At 40.1% G+C, this 23,355-nt stretch overlaps 1 protein-coding gene across 6 annotated transcripts in view; it reads right to left on the reverse strand.

Annotated features, from left to right (window-relative positions):
- ptprt (protein tyrosine phosphatase receptor type T) overlaps positions 1-23,355 on the reverse strand; it is a 1,496,000-nt gene that overhangs the window by 1,233,194 nt on the left and 239,451 nt on the right. For 4 of the 6 annotated variants that reach the window (XM_059980709.1, XM_059980707.1, XM_059980708.1 and 1 more), the window contains exon 1: positions 2,165-2,470. The exons of 1 other annotated variant lie outside the window; for it this stretch is intronic. In XM_059980709.1, coding sequence (XP_059836692.1) covers positions 2,165-2,243 — 79 coding nt within the window. In that variant the 5' untranslated portion in view covers positions 2,244-2,470. Of the gene's footprint in view, positions 1-2,164; positions 2,471-23,355 lie in introns of those variants that run through there. One more of the 6 variants, XM_059980710.1, reaches the window with a different exon arrangement.

Raw genomic sequence — 23,355 nt, forward strand, 5'->3', positions numbered from 1 at the left:
CCTGCAACTACTGAGATTGTCCTTAACAGTCAATATTATAAATAGTAAAGGACACTTATGGAACTTGCATCTGGTAATAGCAGAGATCATTATTTACAAAGTAGCAATTTGATGCAGATTGATGAGCTAGTTATCTGTGACTGACTGCATTTCATAAAATCATAGTTTTACAGCATAGAAATGGGTCCTTCAGCATATGGCATTCATGCCGACCTCTTTACCCATCTACAAACTGTACATCAATACCATTTACTTGCATTGGGACTATAACCTTCTATGCCTACCTATTTAAGTTTCTGTCCAAATGCCTCTTAAATTGAGTAAGCTTAGTTTAACAGTAGCGCTTGCTATAGTATTGCTGTTCTTCTCGACTCTAGGTTTATGCCTGATTCTAGAGCTTTGATAACCTGGTTTCAGTTCACGTTGAGTTCTTTGGGTTTTCTAGTTCTTCAGTATCCCAGTGACTTTTTCTCATGGACAGAGAGGTACATGTCCATGAGATGTGCTACATCATTTTCCCTCACTGAGCACAGGTGCTGTTCGAGAGACAAAGAGATCCAAGCCAGTTCATGGGATTAATGTCATGCATGCACATGTCTGACATTTTTGCCACTCTGCTAATGTTTGAAGTTGGACAGGGGTCTGCAGAGAGTTTCTCAAGTTGGATCATAAAATGGGTGATTTTCGATTGCAGGATACGCGAAGAAACCTCCAAACCCTTTGCGTTGGAATTTACGTGCTCATCCCTTGCTCAAAGTGCTTAATGGATTTGCTGTCTGCTGTCCATAACTAGCAGGCCTCTGATTTCAAAGTGCAGCTTGTTATCCTTTACCATCTTGATTACTCGGAACTGCTGAAAGCTACGCAATAACAGGCAAATTTCATTGCACACCATATTCTTTTATCCACTGTGAGAACTTCTCAGGTTCACTGACAATTGTTCCAAATCATTATGTCAACCTGGCCACGTGCTAATGTGATAATAATTAAATCTCATGTGTTTGACAAACGGCTTTCCTTTCTCCACAGGACAGGTCAGTTAATCCAAGCAGCATTTTGATATTGGCATCTTGTCTAAGTGGTCAATATACAGCTGACACTTCTGACACTGAAAAGTAAATCATGTACTCAACAAAATGTCACAACTTGAGGATTATTTCACTCTATGAAGCTTTTCAGTGAACTCTGACCCCACACTTGCTAAATATTGATAGAATCAATTCTAAATAGGAATCCGTGAAAATCAATCAGAATCAGCAAGACTAATACATATTTAATTAACTCATAAGCATTAAAACCAGCAATAATAATTCCTATTGAGACACAGATCAACTAAATCAATACAAATTGGGTCCAAATCCAGGAAAATCTTGCTCCATAAGCTTTGCTTTTTGAGAAATCTCAGCCAGACTGCACCAAAATGGAGTCAGTCAGGCTTTATACTGTTCTGAAAGTACTGGTAAAAAATATGCCTATTGGATTCAAAGTGAAATAATGCAAACACAACAACTTCAGTCCAAATGACCTGCATGACCTAATGAATCTGATATTATCTGAGTGAGCAGATCTTGTGGGAGTTTGTCAAATGTATTTTTTTCCAAACCTTCATATGTGTTTATGAGATGGTTGAAGATGACACCAGCCTTGTGCCCTAATTTTCCAAGGTTAATTTCATTACATTAGTTGTATAAACACAGTAATATTTGCCATGCTGCTAAGGGCAACTAATATTTCTGCTGATGTAAACATAAAATTTGTGAGTTGTTTTGGAATTTTACAGCATCTTGATCATTAGGAAACAACCAGATAGGAAGATTTCCCAGGATGGGGTGAGTTGGGGGTGGGGGGGGGGGGCTGGTATAGGTGGAATGAATCACTTGGTTATGGAGCGGAAGATCAGTGCAAATTTTATGAAAAAATACTAATGTGCCATTCTGATATTTATAGAAACTATAACAGAACAGGAAGGGGCATTTAGCTCACTGCATCTGTTCTAGAGCTAATTTAAATAAAATGATTCTGATCACATCCTCCCATGTTACAGAAGTTTCAAAAATGTTTATTTCTCAATGGGAGATCTATAAACTTTTATCCACTCCTGGTCACCTTCTGAAGATTGGCTGGGTCTGGTTCCCTCATTGAATCATCATCATCTATTACTTACATAAGCCTGTATCACTTCTACTGGGCATAGGCCACTGACAGTAGCTCACCAGAGTCCTCTGTCCTAGACAGTCTTTCATGTTGTTTTCAGACGTAACCCATCTTCTTGGTGTGTTCTTCCTCTCCCAGGGCTAAGGTCTTTAGAGCTTCAGTTGGTGTTTTTGTGGGATGGGGTTGCTAGCCCCTTGCCCAACATTTCTCTGTTCAGAGTTATGCTTTGGACCATCCAAAAAGTTGATTATTACCAATGGATATGCTGAAATATATTCTCCAGAGATCAGGTCTTATTATGAACAAAAGCACTGCATTGTTTGTGTTACACTGTGACATGTGTCAGGTACAGAGTACAGAGTACAGGTACAGTTGGCTAGTTTGTCTATTACTGTCCACTCTACCAGTGAAATTATTAAACTGACTTTGAAGATTATTCCAAAATAGAGGCCCAGAAAACTTTGCCAGGAATCATGAGATTTTAAGACCATAAGATATAGGAGCAGAGGTAGGCCATTCAGCCCATTGAGTCTGCTCCACCATTCAATCATGGGCTGATCCAATTCTTCCAGTCATTTCCACTCTCCTGCTATAACCCCATACCCTTTAATATCCTGGCTAATCAAGAACCTATCTATCTCTGCCTTAAATACACCCAGTGACTTGGCCTCCACAGCCACTCGTGGCAACAATTTTCACAGATATACCTTCCTCTGAGTACAGTAATTTTTCCACATCTCAGTTCTAAAAGGACGTCCTTAAATCCTGAAGTTGTGCCCTCTTGTCCTAGAATCCCCTACCAAGGGAAATAACTTTGCCATATCTAATTTGTTCAAGCCTTTCAAAGTTCGGAATGTTTCTATGAGATCCCCTCTCATCCTCCTGAACTCCAGGAAATACAGCCCAAGAGCTGCCAGACGTTCCTCATATGGTAACCCTCTCATTCCTGGAATCATTCTCATGTATCTTCTCTGAACCCTCTCCAATGTCGGTATATCCTTTCTAAAATAAGGAGCCCAAAACTGCACACAATACTCCAAGTGTGGTAGGAGTCCCTGCTCTTATATTCTATACCTCTAGAAATAAATGCCAACATTGCATTCGCCTTCTTCACAACCGACTCAACCTGAAGGTTAACCTTTAGGGTATCCTGCACAAGGACTCCCAAGTCCCTTTGCATCTCTGCATTTTCAATTCTCTCCCCATCTAAATAATAGTCTTCCCATTTATTCCTTCCACCAAAGTGCATACACTTTGCAACATTGCATTTCATTTGCCACTCCCTTGCCCATTCCCCTAAACTATCCAAGTCTCTCTGCAGGCTCTTTGTTTCCTCAACACTACCTGCTCCTCCACCTATCTTTGTATCAACAGCAAATTTAGCCACAAATCTATTAATAACATAGTCTAAATCATTGACATACATCATAAAAAGCAGCGATCTCAACACCAACCCCTGTGGAAATCCAGTGATAAATGGCAGCCAGCCAGAATAGGATCCCTTTATTCACATTCTTTGTTTTCTGCTGACCAGCAAATACTCCACCCACACTAGTAACTTCCCTGTAATTCCATGGGCTCTTACCTTGCCCATGTGCAACACCTTGTCAAAGGCCTTCTGAAAATCCAAGTACATCACGTCTACTGCATCTCCTTTGTCTACCCTGCTTGTAATTCCTCAAAGATTTGCAGTAGGTTAGTCAGGTAGGATTTTCTTTTCAGGAAACCATGCTAGCTTTGGCCTATCTTGTTATGTGTCTCCAGGTACTCTGTAATCTCATCCTTAACAATTGATTTCAACAACTTCCCAACCAACAATGTCAGGCTATCAGTTTAATTTTTGTTGCCTCCCACACTTCTTAAATAGCGCAGTAACATTTGCAAATTTCCAGTCATCCAATACAATGCCAGAATCTATCGATGCTTGAAAGATCATCGTTAATACCTCCGCAATCTCTCCATCTACTTCCTTCAGATCCCGAGAGTGTGCTCCATCAGGTCCAAGAGATTTATCCACCCTCAGACCATTAAGCTTTCCGAGCACCTTCTCAGTCATAATTTTCACTGCACAAACTTCACTTCCCTAACACTCTTGAATGTCCAGTATACAGCAGATATTAGATTTTTGTCAGAGCCCCTGCTATTTCTCCACTAACTTCCCTCAAGGTCCTAGGGAATATCCTGTCAGGACCCGGAGATTTATCCACTTTAATATTCCTTAAAAGCACCAGTACTTCCTCCTCTTTAATCGATAACTTCCCTACTTGTTTCCCTGTCTGCAGACTCTCCATAACTTCTACACAATTTGCTTTTCCACTCAATATAGTATCATCAGCAAACTTAGATACACTACACTCGATCCTCTCTTCCAGATCGTTAATGTATATCGTGAACAGTTGTGGGCCCAGCACTGACCCCTGACAGACCGCTCACCACTGATTGTCAACCAGAGTAACACCCATGTATCTCAACTCTCTGCTTTCTATTAGTTAACCAATCCTCTATCCATGCTAATACTTCACCCCCAACTCTATGCATTCTTATCTTATGGATAAGTCTTTTATGTAGCACCTTATCGAATGCCTTCTGGAAATCCAAGTAAATAACATCCATCTGTTCCCCTCTATCCACTGCACTTGTTATATCTGCAAAGAACTCCAGTAAGTTTGTCAAAAAGGACCTGCCTTTGCTGAATCCATGCTGCGTCTGCCTGATGGATCCATTTCTTTCTAGGTACCTCGCTATTTCTCCTTTAATGATAAATTCAAGCATTTTCCCAACTGCAGATGTTAAACTAACTGTCCTATAGTTACCTGTCTTTTGCTTACATCCTTTTTTGAACAGTGACATGACATTCACTGTCTTCCAATCTGCCAGAACCTGCCCAGAGTCCAGAGAATTTTGGTAAATTATCACCAAAGCCTCATCTATAACTTCTGCCATTTCTTTCAGTATCGTTGAATGCATCCCATCAGGACCAGGAGACTTAACTATCTTCAGGCCTTCAAGTTTTCTCAGCCTCTTTAGTGATAGCTGTTGCTTTGGGATCCTCACCTCTCATCGCATTAACAACATCTCTCTTTGGCACGTTAGACGTGTCCTCCACCATGCAGACGGACACAAAATAGTCATTCAAAGCCTCTGCCATTTCCTCATTACCCAATATCAATTCCCCTTTCTCGCCCTCCAAGGAACCTACATTCACTTCAGCCACCCTTCTCTGTTTTATATAATTATAAATACTCTTACTATCCATTTTCTGCTAGTTGATTTTCATAATCTACAGTTCCTTTCTTTATTGCTCGCTTAGTGGTACTTTGCTGCTTTTTAAAGTTTTCCTGATCTTCCAGTTTCCACTACTCTTGGTAAGTTAGTATGCAGGAGCTTTTAGTTTGATGCCTTCTTTTATTTCCTTAGTTACCCAAACCTGGCTCTCCCCACCCTTACTATCCTTACTTTTCACTGTAATATACTTCTGTTGAGCATCGTGAAAAATCTCTTTGAAAGTCTTCCACTGTTCCTCAACCATCCCACCATATAGCCTGTGTTCCCAGTCTACATTAGCCAAATCCTTCCTCATGACATTGTAGGCTCCATCATTTAGGCATAATACGCTGTTTTTAGATCGAACTTTTGCACCCTCCATCTGTAAGAGAAATTCAATCATGTTGTGATCACTCTTACCAAGAGGATCCCCAACTGCAAGATCACTGGTTTTACCTGTCTCATTGCACAGGACCAGATCTAAGATGACATGTTCCCTTCTAAGTTCAGTAAAATGCTGCTCAAGAAGCCATCATGAATGCATTTTATGAAGTCTTCCTCAAGGATGCCTTGACCAACTTGATTCAACTAATCTATGTGCAAGTTAAAGTCCCCCATAATAACTGCTGTTCCATTCTCACATGCCTCAGATATTTCTCTGTTTATTGCCTGTGCCACTGCAATGTTATTATTTGGTGGCCGATGGACAATTCCCAACAGTGATTTTTTTTTCCCCTTTACTATTCCTAATCTCTACCCACATGGATTCAACATTCCACTCCTTAAATTGTCTCCCACTATGGCCCTGATCTCATCTTTATTTAAGAGCACTACCCCACCTCCCCTACCTTCCTGCCTATCCTTCTGTATTACTCTATATAGTTGGATATTTAATTCCCAATCCTCTCCACCCTGCATCCACGTCTCTGTAATGGCCACTAAATTATACCCCTTGGTACTGATTTGTGCCACAAGTTCATTGATCTTGTCTTGAATACTACGGGCATTCAGATAAAGTGCCCTTACACTCATTGTGCCCTTACGGAATAAGGTAAATGAAACTGCAGCACTGCTGTAGATTGGCAGGTGTGATGTTGTAGACATTACTGAATCATGGCTGAAAGATTATAGCTAGGCGCTTAACATCCAAGGATACACATACTATTGAAAGGACAGACAGGAATGCGGGGGGTGGGGGAATTGCTCTGTTGGTAATAAATTAAATCAGATCTTTAGAAAAAGGTAACAAAGGGTTGGAATGATTGTAAACAGAGCTAAGGGGCTGCAAGGGTAAAAAGACCCTGATGGGAGTTGAATTCAGACCTCCAAACAGTGGTAATGATGTGGCCTATAAATTACACCGGTAGGTAGAAACTGCATGCCAAAAGGTTAGTGTTACAGTAGTCACGGGGATTTCAATATGCAGGTAAATTGGGAAAATCAATTCGGTGCTGGATTCCAGGAGAGGGAATTTCTAGAGTGCCTATGAAATGGCTTTTTAGAGCAACTAGTGGATGAACCCACTGGGATATCAGTTATTCTAGATCAACTGTTGCGCAAAGAATTAGATCTATGATAAGAGACCTTAGGGTATAAGAACTCTTAGTGGCCTGTGATCATAATATGATTGAATTCTCCCTGAAATTTGAGAAGGAAATGCTAAAGTCGGATGTATCAATATTACAGTGGTGGAAATGGAATTACAGAGGCTTGAGAGCAGAGTTGACCAGAATTGATTGGAAAAGAAGATTGGCAGAGATGATGACAGAGCAGCAATGGCTAGAATTTCTGGAAGAAATTCAGAAGGCACATGATATACGCATCCCAAGGAGGAAGAGGAAGAGGAAAGATAGCACAACGGTGGCTAACAAGGTAAGTCAAAGCCAACATAAAAACCAAAGTAAGGGCAAATAGAGCAAAAATTAATTGGCAGTTAGAGGACTGAGAAGGTTTTAAAAACCAACTGAAGGCAACTAAAAAAGTCATTAAGTTTCTTTATAAAGCACTGGTGAGGCTTCACTTTGAGTATTATGAGCAGTTTTGGGCAGCTAATCTTTGAGATGATGTGCTGAAACTGGGGAGGATTCAAAGTAGGATTGAATGGCTTGTCACATGATGAGCGTTTGATAGCTCTGAGGCTGTATTCACTAGAATTCAGAAGAATGGAGGGTGACCTCATTGAAAACTTTTGAATGGTGAAAGCCCTTTACAGAGTGGATGTGAAGGGGATTTTTCCTCTGGAGGTAGAGTTTCAGACAAGAAGACACAATCTCAGTATAGATGGTCATCCATTTAGAACGGAAGTGAGGAGGAATTTCTTCAGCCAGAGTGTAATAAATCTGTGGAATTCTTGGCCACTGGCAGCTGTGGAGGCCAAGTCTTTATGTATGTTTAAGGCAGAGGTTGAAAGATTTTTGACTGGGCAGGTCATGAAAGCAGGAGATTTGGCTGAGAGAAAAATTGAATCAGTCATGATGAAATGGTGGAGCTGGCTAGATGGGCCAAATGGCCTAATTCTGCTCTTATATATTATGGTCTATGTTCTTAAGTATTTATTTTACAGGCAACTGAAAAAATAAAACTCAACTTCACTTAATCATTTTTCTAAAATCTTACAAGTGATGTGGCAGCCCTAGCTGTTGCCAGCCTCAATTGGTACAAGTCAAATGTGTATCTGGTAACTAAGTTCAGTAGCTTATGGTCCCTCTGAAGGACACACTGCTAAGCCCAGAGCAAGCCAGAGGTCAGATTTCCCCATAGACACTATCCACTGAATTGCTGATGTAACTCTTGCTTCGGCTAGCAGCTTAATATGGGGGGTGATAACCCCCAACCTGGCTAAACTTAAGAAATCTTGTTTGGGTGGATGCTGCACGATGTGTCCCCAGTTACAAATCAGTACCATGAAATAACCAACAGTACACAATATGCAATTAAGTAATTAAGCTTTTTAAATCTTACTTTGACTATATGGTTATTAAAGAATCAAAAAAAAAGAAAAACAAAAGCCCTATCTTATGAAACAGTCTATTGTGTAAAGTTGGAGCTCACTGATAAGCCGGCCGTCCACGCTGTCTCGCTCCAATCCCACCCTGTCCAGCGGTCTATCAACTCTCTCCATTTGCGTCTTCTCTTTTCATCTCTCCCCAGCAAAAGACCACAAAAATCTCTCTTTCAGACTCATAAAAAAGAACAACAGCATTCTGAAGCTCGTTGTCTCTAGTCATAACCCAAACGTTGCTGCTACAGAGAAACCATTACATTATCAGTGAAACCTTACAGCACGCTACACTGATTTTAGTGTTGCAGTGCCAAAATATGGAAGTAAAAAACACAAGGGCAAGTGTATTTCTGTGCAGGAGTATAAGCTAGCCATCACATCAATAGATTCTTGATTGGTCAGATCAAGAAGGGATATTGGGAGAAGGCAGGATATAGGTCTTATGGCCTTATGTCAATCTGGCCTGTTAACACAATGCTGTATGACAAAGTGAAGCAATTTTAAATTGATCTTTTTCTCTGCCAATTCCACCAACTTCTGATGATGAACCAAGTCAATGTTTCTAAACTGTTTCTTTGTAACTGTTCCCTCAACTACTCTTATGTTCACAATTATGTTTTTCTCTCACCAACAATTTATTCCAAAACATTACTCAATTAAAATAACCTTTCTGTTCAATTTTTCTACCCATTTATATAACTGATCTTGGTCATACGTTCTCTTTTTGTATATAACCAATCTAATGTGACACTTTTATTCTTGGCCATTTACACTTTTCCTTTATCTTATTCCTACCATTTCTGCATGAGAGAATATGGTGCCTGCAACTCATTGTCACATTTGTGATGCTGACCTCACTGTACCATTTTCAATTTGTATCTGTAGGTATGTGGGGTCTAAAAATTCAAAACGCCAATTCACAATGCTTCCCATCATAGAGCAGTGGATGTAGTGTAAATGGATGTAGAGCAGTAGATGTAGTTTAGTGTATATGGATTTCAGCAAGGCATTTGACAAGGTACCCCATGCAAGGCTTAATGAGAAAATAAGGAAGCATGGGATCCAAGGGGACATTGCTTTGTGGATCTAGAACTGGCTTTCCCACAGAAGGCAAAGAGTGGTTGTCGATGGGTCATATTCTGCATGGAGGTTGGACACCAGTGATGTGCCTCAGGAATCAGATCTGGGACCCCTACTCTTCGTGATTTTTATAATTGACCTGGATGAACAAGTGGAGGGATGAGTTAGTAAATTTGCTGATGACACAAAGGTTGGGGATGTTGTGGATAGTTTGGAGGGCTGACAGCGGGACATCGATAGAATGCAAAAATGGGCTGAGAAGTGGCAGATGGAGTTCAACCCAGATAAGTGTGAGTTGGTTCATTTTGGTAGGTCAAATATGATGACAGAATATAGTATTAATGGTAAGACTCTTGGCAGTGTGGAGGATCAGAGGGATCTTGGGGTCCGAATCCGTAGGACACTCAAAGCAGCTGCGCAGGTTGACTGTGGTTAAGAAAGTCTTCATTAATCATGGGATTGAGTTTAGGGGCTGAGAGGTAATGTTGCAGCTATACAGGACCCTGGTCAGACCCCACTTGGAGTACCGTGCTCAGTCTGGTTGCCTCACTATAGGAAGGATATGGAAACCATAGAAAGGGTGCAGAGGAGATTTACAAGGATGTTGCCTGGATTGGGGAGCATGCCTTATGAGAACAGGTTAAGTGAACTTGGTCTTTTCTCCTTGGAGCCTCAGAGGATGAGAAGTGATCTGATAGAGATGAAAAAGATGATGAGGGACATTGATCGTGTGGATAGTCAGAGGCTTTTTCCCAGGGCTGAAATGGCTAGCATAAAAGGGCACAGTTTTAAGGTGCTTGGAAGTAGATACAGAGGAGATGTCAGGGATTAAGTTTTTTATGGTGAGTGCGTGGAATGGGCTGCCAGCGACAGTGGTGGAGGTGGATACTAAGGGGTTTTTTTAAGAAACTTCTGGATAAGTATATAGAGCTCAGAAAAATAGATGGCTATGGGTGACCCTAGGTAATTTTTCAGGAAAAGACATGTTCGGCACAGCTTTGTGGGGGAGAAGGGCCTGTATTGTGCTGTAGGTTTTCTATGTTTCTATCTATTTTGCCATTTCAGTTCGGTATAATTGGGGTGGCATTATAGCATAGTGGTTTGCGCAATCACTTTACGATTAGGAGTTAGGAGTTCCATTCCCGCTGCTGCCTGTTAGGAGATTGTACTTCTCTCTTAGACTGTGTGGGTTTATCTGGGTGTTCCAGTTTCCTCACACATTCCAAAAACATACGGCTAGAGGTAGTTAGTGCTGAAAACATGGCAAAACTTGCAGGCTGCCCAGCATAATCCTTGATTTGATTTGATGCAAATGATGCATTTAACTATATGTTTCACTATATGTTTCAGTATATGTGTAAGAAATAAAGCTGATCTCTAATTGTTCAACGGTTTATTTATTGACCTTTTTTACAGTAATCAAAACACATTGGAAATATTCAATCTATTGAGCTGTTACTGAGAAGACTGAGAGCTGACTCCCAATATAGAGAATTGAGAGGGGGGAATTCGTTTTTATAGTTTTCAAAGAAAATGTTTGAAAATAGAGCATAATGGAAGAAAGTGTTGAATTATATAGAGAAGATAAATATAGAAAATTACAAGCTATCAAAATTAGGTCACAAATATTCAAACAGAAGACGTTTGAACTGTACAACTTCACAGAAAAAAAGTTATTCAGCCGAAGAGTATTTAGCAATTAGAACAGATGACTGGATAAAGCACTGCAATTATAAAATCTTTAGAGAAAATGAAAAGTCAACTGGATGCTATGATGAGGGTGTACAATTTTGTGAATAAAACATATGAGAGTCATTTTATGGGTTTAACAAAAGCCACAGTCCTTTATCTATATTATGAACAAACCAAAAAAGTCACCTTACACTGATGTCATTAAGTCTGACACCATCTTTTAAAGGAAACGCAACAACTCAGTGATGGTGTTTGTGAATTAGATAGAACGGTTTCTATTATGAACAATATGTGTCATCTGTCATTCATTACATTACCCTACAAAGGGAAGCATTTTTGGATTATTAAGTGTTGGTCATCCCATCTATTCACTTTCAGTTTAAGTGGAAAGCATGCAAATAAACTGAAATGCAATTCAAAGGTTGACCAATTAACAGAGTTTAGTACAGTAAACTTGCAATACTTCCAGCAACTTGGCTCATGTATTATACTACTACCGTTAATGCGAGAAAAGGAAATGAAAACAGATTAATTTAACAATATGAACGCCATACTCGGTTTTGTGATATTAGATTTTCATCAGTTTTCAAAACTTTCTTCTGTTTTCACATTGATTACCTCTTCAGTTTGGAATTCAATCTTAGAATTCTTCACAGAACTTCAAATGATTAGCTGACAATAAACTACATACAAAAGGAACAATTTCTGTGAAAACCTGTTGTAGTTCAGTTAGATTATCCATATGATTCAGACAGTTAAAATAGCTGTACTTAAATAGTAGATAACTGTTATAAGACTACAGTAACTCTTGGGAAATAGTAGATCTATCATTGACATGGAGTGAAACGGAGACACATCTTTTTCCCTTATTAGGGAGAGAGAGAACCTGTGGTATGTTGAATTACCAGGTGAACGAGTAGTGTTTGGGGTACTACAAGTCTGTGTCTTCATTGATGCTTTGCTGCACACTTGAGTGCTCAGTGGGGAGTGTCAATGCCTTTTTTTTTGCTGTTAGGGGAGGGGGGATCATTGCTTTGCTGCTGCTTACACGTTGGTGGGGGGAGCTGGGGGGACTTTGGGGTTCTGACATTTAACTGTCATTCATTCTTTGGGGCACTCGTCTGTTTTCTTGGACGGTTGCGAAGAAAAAGAATTTCAGGATGTATATTGTATACATTTCTCTGATATTAAATGTACCTTTGAATCCTATAAAATAATGCCCACTTTCACAATCCATGTGAATGAAATTACAAATCCAAAAGATGCAGGCCTTCAATCTTTGATGGAAGAAAGGAAAACTTTACTGAATTCATAATGTTAACAGATTCATCGACTGAATTTAAACAGTAATAACCAAGCTTTTGTTTCAAAGACAGAGATGTGCAATTATGTAAATGATGGACTGACAGAAGAACTTCTAAAAAGTGATTACGTATTTCAGAACAATTGACAATATGTAAGTTAATTGTAGAATTATTCATTATATTTTTTAAAGTTAATATATTGAACTGAAAATTGCTTCACACTTTTGGCATAAAAACAACTCTGTGGGCCAGAATAATACTATGCAGAAAATTCACAAAATCTGCGGGAGATCTCAGTCAGGACAAAACCTGAATTATGATTGGTGGCTCTTTAGTGAATGGTTTAAAGGTGAATTAAGGTCAGTAAAACTTGCTGCTCTATGTATAAATCAGAAGTGCCATTTTTCATATTAGTGAGGTTGAAAATCTCACTGAGGATAAATTTTCACACTGCCCTGTTATTAACAGCATTTGGTGGATATCTTATTCCAGAAAAATGCTGTAAAGGAGGACAAGATTCCCGCTGACAAATTCAAATCTTTTCTTAATTGGCACTAAACACCCAGAAATGTGTCCAAAATGACATTTCTCCAGATGAGCCCAGCTTTCTATAGCAATGATCCACTAATTTTTTTGTACTTCTGTGAATTAATTGTTAGCCCTCTTTGTGCAATGTTTCAGATTAACCATCATAAAACCTTTTCTATAATCAGTGGGAAGGGATGCAGATCCAAGATTCAGCTGTAGTCAAATTTGTTTACACTGAGACACAAATATAGATTTAATATTTTAGGACATTGCTTACTTTGTATTCAAATCTATGACAGAGAAAGATTGCATTAAATACAGTTAAGCCATTATCTACAATTCATAAGGACCATCAGCACCTTCAAAATGATGTTCCTTGTTTCTGCCACACTGAGTTCTTGTCTGAAGAACTGTTCATGCAGAGAGCTCAATGCCAGATGTGTCCTGTTTCTTCCCCATGAGCAGAGTTTGCTAATTCTGCTAATTAAAATGGTTGACTGGATCAGTGAATGAACATAGCAGAAGGTAATGCTGCTGCTATCAGTTGTTACAGCCTTGGAAAAAATAGTGCCTGATGCTTACACCGCTTGGTGCAGACAAATATCCGTGAAGAATCTTCACGCCGATGTTAAATATTTAATAATGCAAATGATCAAAGTCTATATCAGGTCAGATATCGGAAGACTGGCATTCTCTAGAAGTCTGTTACCTCCTTCTTCATAGTGGCATTCCCTAGCGTAACCCAATCAGCAAACTTTGAAATTATGCCAATTACATCTGCACATACCATTAATGCGTATTATAAAAAAGACGATGGTTCTGATACAAACTCTAAGATGATAATAACTCAGACTTCCCTCCGGTTTCCAAAATAATCATTTAATTTTTGTCTACAATACCTTAGGCTCCTGTTGTGTCTGTGCACAACTACAAAAATATAAAATAAAAACGCACATGCCAGAGATGGCTTTAACTGGTATATTCACCTTGCAGCAAGCGAGAGAGAGAGAGAGAGAGAGAGAGAGAGAGAGAGAGAGAGAGAGAGAGAGAGAGAGAGAGAGAACAATGTACATGCATAGATAACAATGCATGCCCAAACAACAGGTCACTATGTAGCGCTCTGGGGGAGGGGACATTGCTCTAAAAGAAATATATCCATATATTACACTTCCTCCCCCTTTAGATTAATGCAAATAAAACAGTATACAGTCGGCACTCCTTATCCACGAAGGATTGGCTCCAGGACCCTTCGCGGATACCAAAAAAAACAGATGCTCAAGTCCCTTATTCAACCTGTCTCAATGTGGTGGACCTTAGGACCCAGCAGAACCCCAGACCTTATTTAACCTGTCTCAGTGCGGTGGACATTAGGACCCAGCGGTCAGGCTTTGAGTGTGCAGTGTTTCTGTTCACAAAAATAATCACAATCACAATTGAAAATAAAGTAGAACTAATAAAGTGATTAGAAAGAGGTGAAATGCTATCGGTCATTGGAAAAGCGTTAGGCTACAGTCGGTCAACGATCGGAACAATTTTAAAGGATAAGGTGTGAAGGGCCCTGGCCCGATGAAAGCGACAATTATTACCAAGCAACGCAGTGGTTTAATTATTGGGTTTTGGGGTTTTGGTTTTTGATCCTCCACATCAACCCGGCATGGAAGGAGACCGCACTTGCAAGTGGTCTGTCACTGGATCGAACTCAGGAACTTCTGTTCCCGAGCCCGGCACTAAAACATACGTTCTTAAGTGTTTTATATGCATAGAAAGGTAAAACATATACTATATACTACGACAAACATTTGGCTAACTGACGTTAAATAATACCAGATGTACCTGTTCCGGCTTACATAGTAAGAGAACTTCTGCTTTTTTTCAATCCCAATCCACGGTAACCTATGCACGTCCTCCCGTATCATCTCTAGATTACTTATAATACCTAATACAATGTAAATGCTATGTAAACTAGTTGTTATACTGCATTGTTTAGGGAATAATGACAAGAGAAAAGTCTGTACATGCTCAAACAACAAGTGCTGGAAGAGCACTTCCGGGTTTTCCCGATTCGTGGTTTGTTGAACTCGCTCATGCAGAACTCGCAGATAAGGAGGGCCGACTGTATGTACAAAATAATCAATTTCCTTTCATAAGCCCATATTGCAATTAAAATGCTTTCACAATAACAGTCCATAACTAATTTCACAGTTCTAAAGGCTCAATCTTTTGGGTGGCACTCTTTTTTCAGGATAGCGCCTCTGGAGCGGGTGAATGGCTGCAGTCTTGTCAATGATACCATTCTCGTTAGGCCTCTGAACCTGTGGAGTGGCATTGGGATTGGTAGGTGTCTTGCCTAAGGCAACGTTCTCAGATTCCGGAGTCACGTTGCAGTCACTGACATCATCATAGAGCTAAGTCCAGAGACTGCAAAATGTCCGTCTTGCTGGATTCAGCTGACCCAGGTATGTTCTTCGGCTGCACATCCAGGACCTATTCCGGATGACATCTCCATGTCTGATCTCCAACATCCACTGTGAAGTCAGTGGTTCAGTTCTTGTAGCTATCGTACCAGGTGTCCACTTGCCTTCTCGGTATTTACGTGCTAGGACTTCCTGTCTAATATCAAAGCTCCCTGCTGCTTCAATTGGCAACTAGTTGAACTGTTCATTCTGCACTTTCCTCTGTAGGTCTGGTTACAGGAAGTCTATGCAAGATCTCCGATTCCTGTTCATGAACAGTATTAGACCATAAGACATCGGAGCAGAATTAGGGCCTTCAGCCCATCAACTCTGCTTCGCCATTCCATCATGGCTGATCCCAAATCCCACTCAAGCCCATTCACCTGATTTCTCGCCATATCCTTTCATGTCCTGACCAATCAGGAAATGATCAACTTCCGCTTTAAATAGACCCATGATTTGGCCTGTACCACAGCCTGTTACAGAGCATTCCACAGATTCACTACTCTCTGGCGAAACAAATTCTTCCTTACTTCTAAAAGCTTGCCCCTCAATTTTGAAGCTGTACCCTCTAATTCTGGATACCCCCACCACATCCACTTTATCTAGTCCTTTCAAGATTTGGTAAGTTTCACAAGGTACCCCCACATTCTTCAAAATTCCAGTAAGTACAGGCCTAAATCTGACAAATGCTCCTCCATTGTTAACCCCTTCACTCCCAGAATCATCCTCAAGAACCTTCTCTGGATTCTCCAATGACAACACATCCTTTCTGAGATATGGGGCCCAAAACTGTTGACAATACTAAGTGCAGCTTGATTAGTGTCTTCTAAGGGCTCAGCAAATTATCTCCTTGCTTCTTCATTCTATTCCCCTTAAAATAAATGCCAGCATTGCGTTGCCTTCTTTGCCACAGACTCAACCTTCTGGGAGTCTTGCACGAGGACTCCCAAGTCCCTCTGCACCTCTGATGTTTGAACCTTCTCCCCATTTAGATAATAGACAGCATTATTGTTCCTTTTACCAATATACATTATCATACATTTCCCAGCTCTGTATTTCATCTGCCACTTCTTTTGCCCATTCTTCCAATTTGTCTAAGTCCTTTGCTTTGCTTCGCTTCCTCAGCACTACCTACTCCTCCACCTATCTTCATATCATCCATAAACTTTGCCACAAAGCCATCAATTACATTCTCTAAATCACTGACAAACAATGTGAAAAGCAGTGGTACCAATACTGACCCTTGAGGAAGACCACTAATCACTGGTAGCCAATCAGTAAAGGTCTTCTTCATCCTCACTCGCTGCCTCCTGCCTGTTAGCAATTCCTCTATCCATGCCTGAATCATTCCTGTAATGTCATTGGATTTTATGCTGTTAAGCAGCCTCATGAGTGCACCTCAGAATCAGCATCGGGTTTATTATCACTGGCATGTGTCGTGAAATTTGTTAACTTAGCAGCAGCAGTTCAATGCAATACATACCATATAAGAAAAATAAATAAATAAATTACTGTACAGTATATGTACATTGAATAGATTTTAAAAATTGTGCGAAAAACAGAAATAATATCTGTTAAAAAAGTGAGTTTGTGTTCAGGGGTTCAATATCCACGTAGGTATCAGATGACAGTCAGGAAGAAGATGTTCCTGAATCACTGAGTGTGGGCCTTCAGGTGTCTGTACATCCTACCTGATTGTAACAATGAGAAAAGGGCATGCTCTGGGTGCTCAGGGTCCTTAATAATGATCATCGGTGAGGAAGAGATATTATCACCAATCCACACAGGTTGTGGGGTTCCAGTTAAGAAGTCCAATTGCAGAGGGAGGTACAGAGGTCCAGACTCTACAATCAGGATTGTGAGAATGATGGTGTTAAATGCTGAGCTATAGTTGATGAAGAGCATCCAGGCATAGATGTTTGTATTGTCGAGGTGGTCTAAGGCCATGTGAAAAGCCAGTGAGATTGTGTCTGCTGTTGATCTCCTGTGGCGACAGGCAAATTGCAGTGAGCCCAGGTCCTTGCTGAGGCAGGAGTTCTGTCTAGTCATGACCAACCTCTCAAAGCATTTCAGCACTGTAGATATGAGTGCTACCCGGCCATAGTCATTCAGGCAGTTCACCTTACTCTTTTTAGGTACTGGTATAACTGTTGCCTTTTTGAAGCAAGTGGGAACTTCCGCCTGTAGCAGAGGGAGGTTGAAGAAGTCCTTGAATACTCCCACCGGCGGGCACAGGCTTTCAGAGCCTTACCAGGTACTCAATCAGGGCCTTCCGCCTTGCGAGGGTTCACCCTTCTTAAAGACAGCTTAACATCAGCCTTCAAGACAGAGATCACAAGGTCACCAGGTGCAGCAGGGATCTTCTCAGCAATAGTTATATTCTATCTTTCAAAGCATGCATAGAAGGCATTGGGTTCATCTGGTAGTGATGCATCACTGTCATTCATGTTATTGGGTTTCACTTTGTAGTAAGTAATGTCTTGCAAACCTGCCAGAGTTGTTGTACGTTCGATGTTGCCTCCAACCTCATTTACATTATTAGCTAGTCTGCCCTCATATTTCAACACACACAAAATGCTGGTGTTGTTTGAATTTCTAGCATCTGCCGATTTCCTCGTGTCTGCCCTCATATTTCATCTTTTCTTGTCTTATAGCTTGTTTAGTTGCCTTTTGTTGGATTTTAAAAGCTTCCCAGTTATCCAACCTTCCACTCACTTTTGCTCTCTTATATGCCCTTTCCTTGGCTTTTATGCAGTCTTCCCTTGTCAGCCATGTTTGCCTACCCTGCCATTTGAGAACAATTTCTTCTGTGGGAAATATCTATTTTGCGCCTTGTGAACTATTTCCATAAAGTTCAGCCATTTCTGCTTTGCAGTCATCCTTGCCAGTATCCTCCTCCAGTCCACCTGGGCAAGCTCCTCCCTCATACCTCTGTAAATCCCTTTATTCCACTCTGATACTGATATATGTGACTTATGCTTTGCCCTATCAAATTACTGTTAAATTATGATCACTGCCTCCTAAGTGTTCCTTTATGTTAAACTCTCTAATAAGATCCGAGTTATTACACAACACCCAATCTAAGATAGCATTTCCCCAAGTAGGCTCAAGCATGTTGCTCTAAAACACCATCTCGTAGGCATTGAACAAATTTCCTCTCTTGTGATGCAGCACCAACCTAATTTTCTTAATCCCTTTGCATATTGAAATCCCCGATTACAATTGTGTCGTTACCCTTATTACATGCCTTCTCCAGCTCCCTTTGCAATCTCAACCCCTATCTTGGCTTCCCGTAATGTTTTTTTTTACATTTGCTGTTTATTAATTCCATTCACAAAGATATAACATTCTCTGACCCGATCTTACCGCTTTCAAAAGGTGTAATTCCATCTCTTACCAACAGAGGCACACCACAACCTATCCTTTCCTGCCTGTCCTTTGCTGTTTAGCTCCCAACTATGGCCTTCTTTCAGCCATGACTCAGTGATGCCCACGTCACACCGCCCAATCTCTAATTGCGCCACGAGTTTGTCCACTTTATTCCGAACGTTACGTGCACTTAAATACAGCACCTTCAGTCCTGCATTCTTTGTCCTTTTGAATTTTGCCTCTTTATTACAATTCAGCTCTTTGCTGTGTCTGCATTTGTATCCAGTCAGTCATTGGCTTATTCTTCCTTACAAGTGTTTGATCTGTTGTCGTATGAACAGAGTTCTGATAAACAAAAAGGATGTTGCACTCCTTGTGCTGTAGAGAAATGTCCTCCTTGTCCATAGCGTCAATGGACTTATTGAATGATTGGTTCAACCCTTCAGCTAACCCATTTGTTGCTGGGTGGTGAGAAGCTGACATGAAATGTCTGATGCCATTTTACTTCATGAACAGTCAGAATTCGTCTTACACATATTGTGGTCTATCATCACTCACAATTTTTTTTCCAGTAAGGCATTTCTGGTGAAGATAGTTCTCATGGTGAAGACAGTCTTTGCTAAGGTGGTTGGCCTCCTTGGTATAACCTCCGGCCACTTCGAATGAGCATCCACAGCAATCAGAAACATCGTCAATAAATGGCTCAACAAAGTCAATATGTACTCTTCGCCATGGCAAAGGCAGCCACTCCCATGAGGGCAAAGGTGCTTGTGGGGGTGCATTTTGAATTTTTTGCTATCCTGAACAGCTTTTGGCCAAGTCTTCGATCTATTTATCGATTCTCTTCTCAAACACCTCATTTGCATTACACAGTTGTGCCAGTCTCTGATTAGTGCTACCATTTGGGCTGTTATTGCCCGTATCTGTCACAGTGAGAACTTTGATTGAGTGCCACCTGCGTTGGATTTCTCTCAACAATTCACGTCTGGAAAGTGCTGGCCCTCCTTGCTTCAATACATGAAGCTATAACTGTTGTGTTTGGCCTCTATACGTCACATTTACTGTCACTTCCTTTGAGGGACACTTTTTCACTTGTGTACATCTTTAGCGTTACTGAGGTCTTCTTTATTGGAATCTTAGAAAACAGTCTGTTCTAGCCAGCCTCTGGAATTATGAACAAAGCTGACCCAGAATCCAGCTCCATTTTCAGTTTTACATCGGACACATCTATTGTGATCCAGATGAGTTTGTGATCTGCTTCAGTTATATTATGCAGTTCTAGGTACGACAGTTCACCTTGTCAGTCTCTATGTTGTCTGATTCTGTTTTAAATTTGGTAACTTTATGCATTTGCTTAGCTTTGTCTTTGAGATTTTCCACTTGGTTGTGTTCTTTGTCTGCCTTGCACACTCTCTCTCTCTCTCTCTCTCTCTCTCTCTCTCTCTCTGTGATCTTGTCTGTGACACTTCCTGTAGACTTTTTCTTTGAACCAATAGCCATTTGTGGAGGATTTGCCACATCAATAAAATTTTGGCTTTTTGCACCATTCAGGGACATTTTGTGCCTTTTACATTCTAATCTTCTTTTCTGTAGTTCTGCTGCATCCTTTGCTGCAGTCCCTAATGATATTAAAATGGGCAATGATCATTCTAACATTAGGTCTCCTTTCAGATAATCACCTCTTTTGAGTGCTTTGACTATGCATGCCACATTCAAGCTTGTCCCTTAATGCATCAGAAAGTCCCTCTCTAAAGTCGCAGTACTGGGAACGTTTGCACAGTTCTGCAATGTGTTCAGAAAGGCTTTCATCTTTTGACTGGTTCCTTTTGTAAAATCAAAATCACTCAGCTATTACCTCAGCTGTTTCAGGTGATTTTGTAAAATTGTAACAGCTTTGTCGAACGTCTTGCTTGCGAGATTTTCAGTGGTTATTAGGTTGCGTAAGAGACTGTACATTCTTGGGCCCATTAAACTAAAAATTGCAGGGGCTTTCTTATGCTCCTCCATGTTGTTTGTTTTACAGTACAGTTCAACCCTCTCAATATACGACTCCCAGCCTTCATTAGCACTATTAAATGTGTCAACTTCCCCGACTGAAGCCTTCGCCACGTTATTTTCACTTTAAGTTCAGCGCGTCATTCATTGTTACTCACAGGGTCCTTTGGCTTTCTCACGCTTTTTAATTCTGGTTGTTTCATCCCATAACTGTTGGTGCAGTTCGTGATGTTTTCTGGCATTCAGGTTCGTCCTCAATGCCAATTTGTTGTGTCTGTGCACAACTACATATAGTTAAATAAAAACATGCACGCAAGAGATGGCTTTAACTGGTGTATTCATGCTGAGAGAGAGAGAGAGAGAGAACAGTACACATGCGTAGAAACAGCACATGCAGAGACAACAGATCAATACGTAGTGCTCAGGGGGAGTGGTAATTGCTCTAAAGTAAATAGATCTATACATTACAGTTCCTGCTCTTCCTTTCACCACACAAACTTTAATTTTGTTCCTTATTTCCTTCTCACCCCACACATTCCAATTTCAGAAGCCTTTGAAAGTTCATTCACAAAAAATCAATTTGAAACAAAAGTTGTCTCCAATAAATCCAAGCTGAACTTCACAAATTTCCAAATATTAATTACTTAATCCCTCTGTTCTTGTACTCGAAGTATTTCCCTCTACATATTGGCATTTTATATACTGACCTCTAATTATGGGAGTTATCCCTCGTTGCTTTTTAAAGACATAGTGTAACTTTCTGACATACATCCTTCTGACAAAATCCTAACATCCATTAATAGGAAAATCATTTCCTCAGCTTCTGCACTTTCCATCTGTTTGTAACAAGATTCATGCCATCTATGGGTGATGCATACATACTAACAGGTGCTGGTAAATTATGTTTTATCCTGTGCAAGACCAGTCGAGTCTACTCCTCTACTGCCACGATTGCAACTGAACTTTTTTTGAAGGCAGCCTAAAGTACTTATTTTGTGCCTTATCAAATTATCTTGTTTTCACAAGAAAATCTACTTTTGTCTCTGGATCAGCTCTATACTTCCTTCAACAGCATTTCTAATACATATGTTTATAAATGCTTCTGGATTTCCATTTATATTAAAGAGTAATGCTCATACTCTTAAAATTTTGTATCCCTTTCTTTCCTTTCTCAGATCCTCTAGTGTTCAGTGTGGTTCCCTTGTGTTTTATTTTAATTTCAGTATCTATAGCAATTTAGAAACATATATAACTGGATTATGCTCTTCCTCTTGTGAAAATACATCTGTCTTTTATCTAAAATAACACTCTTTTTGAAGACATATTGTAAGTTTTACCTTCAAACTTTTGGCTTTGGTTCATCCAAGCCAGATCCTTCTTTCTGTAGTATTAACCATCTACCAGATATGATCCTTCACACCTCCCTGTTTATTTTTGTCTTGTATTGTTACACTCATAATTGCTAATCATCTGATTGCTCCCCACTGAAACATTCCCACTTATATATAGCAAAGCCTCATTCCCTTGTTCAATGCATTGCCACCTCAACAAAAATATCCAACAGTATCCATACAATGATGTCTCACTTTCTTTGCCTCTAATACAGTCAAATCACAGGACTTTTTAGCAGAGCTGACATTTTCTATTATTGCTACTCTATAGTTCTTGCACTTCCTTGTAATTGCTTGAAATTTTTCTCTTCTATCTTCTTTCTTCAGTCTGGCAACCTTTATGCAAACCTATTAACATAACCATACAGACACAGTCTGTCATCTCTCAGTTCTGTTCATTCTTTTTCTCCTTGATGCTATAGTTTCTTTATGAAATATTGCCCAACCTTCTTTCTTTTCTTTGCTATGAATATGCTTCACAGCCTTCTACTTTGTACTAGCTCACTAAATTTGTTTACACCTGGAGTTGTACAGCAAAGAAACGGGCTCTCTGGCCCCATGATGTCCATGACAATATTTTTGCCCAGCTACACTAAACCTATTTGTCCATATTAGAATCCTTCTATGACTTCCCTGTTCAGGAGTATTTCCAAATACTTCTTAAAAGTAGAAATTGTATCTGATTCCACCATCTCCTCTGACAGTACTTTCTAGACAATCGAGGTTGCGCTCATCCAGTGATGAAAAAGAGTGAAAGGAAAAGTGCTATCTGTCTCTCAGTTATGACTTACAGTGGCCTGTTCAAGGAAAGGATTTACTTCCATTACAGTGTCTAATACTGGCAATTACCTGCAGAACTGTCCAACACCATCAATTACATTTGGCCTATTATTTCTGTTTCTATTTGCGGCTCAATCCATGGTAAAGTAAGTATTTTTAAACAGTTGGCCTGAAAGGTTAATGATCTAATATTGGACACACAATTTCAGTTATCTTTTGTTCAAACATACAATCAAACTTTGCACTCTTCCCCTCCCTCCATAGCTATCACACTGACATATGACTTCTTTTCTCCTGGTTCCACAGAGTTCAGGATATCAGAAGAAAAATCATATATTTGT

Source organism: Hypanus sabinus, chromosome 9 (genome assembly GCF_030144855.1).
Source record: "Hypanus sabinus isolate sHypSab1 chromosome 9, sHypSab1.hap1, whole genome shotgun sequence".
Taxonomy (NCBI): domain Eukaryota; kingdom Metazoa; phylum Chordata; class Chondrichthyes; order Myliobatiformes; family Dasyatidae; genus Hypanus; species Hypanus sabinus.